Genomic DNA, 8847 nt, shown 5'->3' with positions numbered 1-8847 from the left:
GGAAGGTCTTACTGTATTAGCTTATTTATTATCTCTTATCCCCACCTTCAGTGTTGAACCAAGAACCAAAAGAAGAGTACAGTAGCTACCACAAATGAAATTCATGGACTTTCAGAACCATTAACTATGTTTTTAGTACCACAATAGGAAGTCTAAAACCTCTCTCTCTATATGTTTCATTTTGTCTGTTGTGATGTTCTTACAGCTCAAGGTAGTTTTTCATATGGTACTAAACACTTTGAAGAAGACACAACAATAAATCTCACATAGCTGGCAGAATTACTCACCTAGCACCTTCAAATCACCATGATTGCCTATTAATGGGGGGTTCAACTGCACCAATAAGTTTCTGTCTTCATTCATCTTAAAGATGACTGGCAGCTTTACTAAAGAACTGAGATATTACTGGTGCAACTAATTCTGGATGATTCAAGTGAACATGATGAGTTCCCTCTACTTTCTGATACATAAACTTTCTGGCTCTCTTTTCATATATATTCATTATTTCATCACATGTTTCCTGAAGCTCATACATAGGGCGTGCAGTTGCCTTGAGAATAAATAGCTCACATTGTAACCTCTCAGCAAATTCCTTTTGCTGTTCAAAGGTCATACCAAACATGTATCCGATTTTAAGCCTGGGGTCGTAACTGAAAGAGTATTGTCCATCTGGGTGTTTTACAGATCCTCTCTTTAGCAGGATCTTCGCTGATTTCTCTGTAATACTAAGCCCATATGATTTAACTTGCTTTTCCACAATGGTGTCATAGTCGTAAGTGGGTGGGCTTGTGTTCAGCTTTGCCTCCGCAGCAATGAGCTCACTGATACTCTTTGCAGTTCTCTCTGGCTGATATGAGGGTGGGGTGGAAATAGGCTTCACCAAGTCAATCATCACCAATTTCTTCACTTTTTCAGGAAATGTTCCAGCATACATAAATCCTGCACCAGCACCCATGCTGTGACCCAGCAAATTCACCTGAAACAAAAATATTTATAATCTTCTGGGTGCCGTACTGTACATATACAACAACTGGGTGGCGTATTTAATATTGGTTTACACTGTAATTTCACTGATCAGGGGACAGAAACTCTAGGACACAAAGAACTAGCATGTAAAATATACAGTTTATACTGTACATACAATTATATAAAAGCAAAATAATGTATGCATCATCATCATCTTCAAAGTTTTCCGGGGAAACCCTTGACTGAGAACAGGTATGACAGAACTGCCTCTAGGCTAATTCATTCTCAAATGCCTCTCTCACTAACACACACTCTTCTTCCTCTGCCTTCATTTTTACCAATATACAGTTCCACTCACTTCCTCCATACAATATGAAGTCTGACTTTACCAACAGCACCCTTAATCTCACTTTCAAACAGTTTCTTTGGCACTTTATAATGTGCATTTCATATACATGTCTATATGTCCAAACCACCAATGCATTCCTTTCTTTACATTCCATTAATTCCATATCTCACTCCATATCTCATGTCTTCTATCTCAAAAGACTTTTACGTTTCTGTTATTAATATTAAGCAACGTGCTTGCAACTGCAGCTGTTCTGACTGAGGTAATTTCTTCAGTTAATGATAAAGTAATTTTCCATCACTCACTGGCCATGTTTCACCTCTGTATGAGAGTGTTGAAAGTAAAACACTTTCATGCATGGTTCTCTCAACTTCCACACTAATCATTCTACCCTTCAATAAACAGTCAAGATCTCCAACTGTTCTGCTCTCCTTAAGCAATCTAATCACCTCACACTCCCTTTTGCCACGTTTACACAAAAACATTAAAACCTTCAATCCGTACCCTGTGGTTCACTGTTTCTTCTCTTTATCATATACTTCCTGCCAAAATGTGTTGTCACATTCTTTTCTTTCACATGCCATTATTTTGCTTTTCTTCACATTCACTTAAATTTCCTTCTTAGGCAAACTGAATCTAATTCATTCATTTCCTTTTCCAAATCACTCCCTTCTTCTGCCATCAACCATCATTGGCAATATACAGTCAAGTAAACAGTTTCCATACATTATCACTTCACTTCAGTTTCACTCCTATACTCGATATGCTCACTTTCAACTGCTGGACTATATCATCCATATCATTTCATTTTGTTTATAAAGACTCAAGCATGCTTGCATGCATCAGCCCTGGTCACATAATGGTGGCTCTCCATGCTGCTCAGCTTTGGCAGTCTCCTTATATATATATATATATATATATATATATATATATATATATATATATATATATAACTACTGAACAACCAAGAGTATATAACACATCCACTTTACACCTAGGCTACATTAATACTAAATGGATCACTAAACTTCATTTACATCTTCAGCTGAGGACATCTTTTGTAAGTTGAATAAAACTATTTGGTATTGACTAAAGTGATGAATAAATGCCTTCAGGCTGAAAATTAGTCTCTTCAATTTGATGACATATTTTCTATCATTCTTGTTACCACCAGCTGGTCATATTCAATTCTGGAATGATTCTTATTACGAGGGTTAATGCAGCCTATACCTAACCCTTCCAGTTCAGTAGGTGGCTCCCAAGCAAATTAAACTGTCCATCAGTTGAAAGTATATCTATCTATCTATCTATTGCCAGACACCTCAATCCCGTTCGGGGTGGCCACAAACAAATCACCTCCATGTCGCCCTGTCCCCCGCCATTTCACTGCCCTGCTCACAACTCACACCCGCCTCTCTCATATACCTCTCCACCCCATCCCTCCATCTCATCCTCGGCCTCCCCCTCCCTCTCCCCCCCCTCCACCTCACTCACATACACTCTCTTCGTCAATCTTTCGCCCTCCATCCTCTCCACATGGCCAAACCACCTCAGTGTATTCCTCCTAACGCTTCCTATCACATCCACATCCACACCACAACGCTCCTTTATATCCTCATTTGTCACCCTGTCCCTCCATGTGACTCCACAGGCTCCTCTTAAATAACTCATTTCCACTGCTCTCACTCTTGACTTGTGTCCTTCCAACAAGGTCCAAGCTTCACTTCGAGACGTCAGAGCTGATATCACAATACTGTCATGTAGTAACTTTTTCACTTCCATGCTCACTTCCCTGTTTCTTATCACTGCTTTCAAGGAACCAGCAACCTTTCTTCCCTGCTGTACCCTTTCAAGCACTTCACCCTCCAAACCTCCATCCTTACTCATCACACTACCCAAGTACTTAAACATACTCACATTTTCCAATTCCTCACCATCCAACCTCGCTGTACATTCACTGACTTCACCTCTCTCAAAGACCATCACTTTACTCTTCCCCACATTCACCTTTAGATTCCGTTTCTTATACACCCTCCCAAACTCATCCACCAAGCCCGCAGCTCCCCTTTATCTTCACTCAACAATACAGTATCATCTGCAAACAACAGTACAGGGAGTTTCCAAACACTACCCTCTCTCACCAGGGCCACTCCAACATCCACTACCCTACCTTGTACCTCTTTTATACTGTAGTGATAAATACATGACTGTAGTGAAGGGGTTAAGGTATGGGAACAGGTTACCTGAAAAATGTACACACACCAAACTGAATTGCTTTACACATGAGAGTTCTGTTAAGGAATTATGTATCGAACAGGTTACCTGAAAAATGTACACACACCAAACTGAATTGCTTTACACATGAGAGTTCTGTTAAGGAATTATGTATCTTCTTAAATTTTGGTTAACACATTATGAAAAAGCTGAACCATCCACAACTTGAATTAGCCAAACTGCTGCAGAACTCTTTCTCTCTCTCAACACTCGCCTCACCCCTGCCAGAAAGCTGCACAACCTTTGCACTCACCTCTTGCCAAAGTACAGTACTGCACAACCCTTAGACCCCATCCACACCAAGTGCTTCCTGGTACAGGCATGAGTTCTGCCTCAATGTTACCCATACGAGTTCTCTCCTGCACCCACGTGTCCAGTGGGGTCACCTGTATGGTTACAGTTTTTCAAAATCCTGCCCACAACCATCCATGCCATCAAGCATTTAGTGCCAATGCCTTCTTACACTTACCTCTTTTTAACTTGAGTGCTGTAAAACCATTACACAAACCTCTTGCATTCCAAAGTGTTGTAAAACCTTTACACTAACCTCTTCCAATTCAAAGTGCTGTACAACCTTTACACTAACCTCTTGCAATCCAAAGTGTTGTACAACTTTTACACTAACCTCTTGCAATCCAAAGTGCTCTAAAACCCTTACACTAACCTCTTGCAATCCAAAATGCTGTACAACCTTTACACTAACCTCTTGCAATCCAAAGTGCTCTACAACCTTTACATTAACCTCTTGCAATCCAAAGTGCTGTACAATCTTTACACTAACCTCTTGCAATCCAAAGTGTTCTACAACCTTTACACTAACCTCTTAAACAATCCAAAGTGCTGTACAACCTTTACACTCACCTCTTCCCACCCAAAGTGTTGCACAACTCTTTCAATGGTCAGCAGCAAGCCAGTATAATGGCGATATACCCCAGCAGGGTACCATGATGACAGACCATGACCATGAAAGTCTATGGCAATCAATGATAGGTTCCTTGGAAGAAGTGGTGCCACACCATCCCATGTACCAGCATTGTCCATGAGCCCATGAAGCCCCAAGATTGGTGTACCACCTTCATTCCACACTTTGCCTGCAACACCAAATGATTACTTAATTTCCTGCATGAAATTCTATCTCACTACATATTAATACAACAGTAAGTGCCATTCCAATTTCATCCCTACTCAGGTGTACAAGTTCAAGGTTAGGATACCATAGTCCAGTTCAGTATATTCAGGAGCAGATGACCATCCTGCCTCCCTTGGTGGATTTACATGATTAAAAAAAAAAAAAAAAAAAAACTCTTACAGGATGAAGCTATAAAAGGCTGTAACTCCAAATGAATAGCTTCTCACTGATATTACTGCTTACATTAACCATGCATGAGGAGAGAGGGACACCACCTTTTCCACCCATCCTATCGTTCTTGTGGCCCCTAGGCTTATCCACCTATCAGGGAACATCATCCACCTATCAGGGAACAGAGAGGGTGCTGAGGGACATTTGTGTAACTGGGCAGCAGGGCCACCTGGTCATATCAGTGCCACCTCAAAAAGGCATCTTTTCCCTTCCACATAAAAGTGTTAAACACGGTTAGGGTGATATTAACTCTCATTCCAATGGTGTAATTTATATTCTGTTCTTCCTGTCCCCAAAGCAACCAAATTCACTTTAGAAAGACTTTCAAAATGGAGAGGTAGACTTCACTGACTTCTTACCTGTATAGTGTTGGCAAAAACAAGAGATACAATAATACATCTTCGGGGTGATGGGGTTAACCATGATGATGATGGCTAACCCTATTAATTCTGGTATACTTCTAAAGATATGACTAAAAAACTAGCTAAGAAAACAAGAAAAACTGATTTTTTTTCTGTTAACAAGTCTTCAGCATCAATGAAAAAAAAAATAAAATAAAATAAATAAAAAATAAAGTTCCATGGCTACCTGTGAAGTTGATTTGCCAGTTTCCTTTAACTTTACCTAGCTAGTAACAGTATGCTAAAGTTGTGGATGCATTATGATACAGTGAGTCAAGGCATTCCAACCAGACAGGACCTATAAAAAGGTAACGTAAAAAGACAACTTAGCATACTTAGGAATGTGTGAGGAGTGAATAGAGTGAATAAGATGAGAAATGATAATTCTCAAAAGATGTGGAGTATGGAAGTATACTGATAACATGGAGGAAAAGTGTGTGCATAACTGGTATGGTCATCTGGTGAAAATGGATGTAAACAGTGTGGTGAAAAGGGGTACAAGAATGAATCTGAAGGTGGAAGGCAGCATGGGAGAACAAGAAGCAGCTGGATGGATAAGGTAAATGAAAGTGCAAGAAAGTTAGGTATGGAAGTTGATATGGTTACGGATTTCAGGTGAAGTGCATTACAGTAGTTGGATATACCTGTAGCTATTATGTATGAATGAGAATATGACAGTGGATGTTGGAGCGGCCCTAGTGAAAGAGGGCAGTGTTTGGAAACGCCTTGTACTGTCGTTTGCAGATGATACTATGTTGTTAAGTGAAGATGAAGGGGAGCTGCAAGGCTTGGTGGATGAGTTTGGGAGAGTGTGTAAGAAACAGAATCTAAAGGTGAATGTAGGGAAGAGTAACATTATGGTCTTTGAGAGGAATGAAGTCAGTGAATGTACAGTGAAGCTGGATGTGGAGGAAATGGAAACTGTGAGTGTGTTTAAGTACATGGGTAGTGTGATGCGTAAGGATGGATGTTTAGAGGATGAAGTGCTTGAAAGGGTGCAACAGGGAAGAAAGGTTGGTGGTTCCTTGAAAGCAGTGATAAGAAACAGGGAAGTGAGCATTGAAGTGAAAAAGCTACTACATAACAGTATTGTGATACCAACTCTAACATATGGAAGTGAAGCTTGGACCTTGAAGGAGGGATACAAGTCAAGAGTGAGAGCAGTGGAAATGAGCTATTTCAAGAGAAGCATGTGGAGTCACATGGAAATACAGACTGACAAATGAGGATGTGAAGGAGCATTGTGATGTGGATGTGATAGGAAGCATTAGAAGAAACACACTGAGATGGTTTGGACATATGGAGAAGATGGAAAGCGAGACACTGACAAGGGAGTGTATGTGAGTGAGGTGGTGGGGGGGGAAGGGAGGGGGAGACCACGGATGTGATGGAGGGGTGGAGTGGAGAGGTATATGTGAGAGGGGGTTGGAAGCTGGAAGCAGGGCAATGAAATTGCGGGGGACAGGGCAACATGGAGGCAATTTACTTGTGGCCACCCCTTACAGGATTAAGGCATCTGGCAATAGATACCATAGATAGATAAAGCATATGACAAGGTTCTGTTCCCCCTTTTTCAACCTGATAGCTGACAGACTATCAGGCTGGTGTATGTGAAAATCTATGAACAAAATTAAGAAGAATGATGAACACTGTTAGATCTGTGACTTAAGTTAGTATTCCAGGTACTTGAGTGGGTGTGAATGAGTGTCTGGCCCACTTCACTGGGCATGCTGCTGATAATTCTCCAACTTTCATATTTTTTTGACTTTTGGATCCTACTTCACCTCATTCTTAAGTGGGTAAAAAAAGGCTGTGATGATGCTGAAGATGGATGAAGTTTTGTATGTTCAGAAATGAAGAGAACAAGCATGTTGTGATGCATATTGCACCGATGCAGTAAGGTGTGGGGCGGGTGCCACAGTAAAACACTAGTCTTTACTCTTTATGAATTAAGACAATAACACTCATGCTAGCAGACAGAATTACTGTTTCCCCATCACAATATGCAACACCATATTTGGCTCAGAATGTTATTAGATGTCATCATGAAACTAAGATCTCTGTAACACAAAATTAATGAAAGAATGTGCTGTCTTGTGCGCAAAGTACTTGCTCCTCCTACTGCAAGGGCACCTGTTATCATCAAAAAATAGCAGAGAAGCAAGCAATGTGCAAAAAATGTACATACAAGTATGTGAGCCTCAGCTTCAACTGATTCATAAGAATGCAAAATATTGTACATAATCACAATGTGAAGATCCTGGATAGTTGCTACTGTATGCTTATGTAATGCACAGCTACTGGTAATACATTTGCATGACTCACCTGCAATGTGGCCATTTGGAATAGGAATACTGATTTCTTTTGGTTCAGTACTTTTTGCCATGTGTGGATGAGTAGACATAATACGTGAAAAGAATGCTTTCACTGGAACATGCGTGCTGCTTGAAAGTCCCCTCAGCATCAGTAAATTCTGGAATACTGATAATGGTATGAGATTAAATAGGCACAAAATAAAGAGCTGGAATCAAACAGTGAACATCTGGTTTGGTTCTGTTCCAGAAATCCATCATATCACTTTCTAGGAATTCCGGTTGTTTCCAGCTTTGACAGTTACAGCTGGCACTGGAGAGGAATGCTTTCAAGCAGAGGTACAGATATGAATGGGCAGTGGTGACTGCTTGGTTATACATGTACTATGGGACACAAAAATATCAGTGCACAGATCCGATGCCTACCGAACACATTCGAACAATTGCTGATGATTACCAACGTCTCATTGTGCATGAACAATGTCTGTTTATATAAATATAACATCTGCTATAAGTTTGAAAGAGGATATTGCTGGCTGGCGATATATGACACCTCTTGACATTAGGGCTACCGACGTGTGGTAAGTTGGACACTAATACTGTTTATTAGTTACCTTAGTTTTGTGGTCCAAAGTGTTTCATGCATATTGTGCACCAATACTTTTGTGAGCCATAGTACAAACATCCAACAGTTCCTTTCATATGTGCTGAGAGGAGGCTGGTGGATAGGAGACAGACAGCTGCAGTATGCTATCCATGGGGTTCACATTATGATGAGCCTGGGGCCACAACAACAGCAATGGTCCAAGTTTTTTTAACATTGGCCATAATAAAAAACTTAAATAAAATGTGGCAGGTGGGGACGCTCACCATTCGCTCAATCGATGTAGTGCTGTTTTGGGTGTCTGCCCTTTCCTCTCTTCCTTCCTTCCTCTTGTCTTTCTTTCCTCTTCCTTCTCCCCGCAGATGACTTTACACTCCCTCTTCTTTCTTTCCTCTTCCTTCTGTCTACAGGTGGCTCTACACTGAGTGACAAGCCAAATCATTTCCTGTATACAGCTACCAGGAAACCATTTATTATGCTGGGTGGTAACCATATAACCAAATTATGGCGCCCAGTGGTTTAGTGGGTAATTATGGGACTCCAAACGCTTTGAGTCAGTGCAGGTTTATATCCATGGAGTG

The 8847-nt window shown here is 40.7% G+C and overlaps 1 protein-coding gene across 1 annotated transcript; it reads right to left on the bottom strand.

Moving 5' to 3' along the window:
* Positions 1–364: 364 nt before the first annotated feature.
* LOC145407857 (putative serine hydrolase) lies at positions 365–7825 on the bottom strand. The gene is made up of 3 exons (XM_080278715.1): positions 7676–7825; positions 4451–4680; positions 365–976 (listed from the first exon to the last, which is right to left on the bottom strand). Exons 1-3 carry the CDS (start codon positions 7812–7814, stop codon positions 365–367), a joined length of 981 nt encoding a protein of 326 aa, XP_080134841.1. The 5' UTR covers positions 7815–7825.
* Positions 7826–8847: the final 1022 nt, after the last annotated feature.

Source organism: Coenobita brevimanus, chromosome 8, assembly GCF_032717465.1.
Source record: "Coenobita brevimanus isolate Jiangsu-jjx chromosome 8, ASM3271746v2, whole genome shotgun sequence".
Classification (NCBI taxonomy): domain Eukaryota; kingdom Metazoa; phylum Arthropoda; class Malacostraca; order Decapoda; family Coenobitidae; genus Coenobita; species Coenobita brevimanus.
This window is presented reverse-complemented; position numbering and strand designations above follow the sequence as displayed.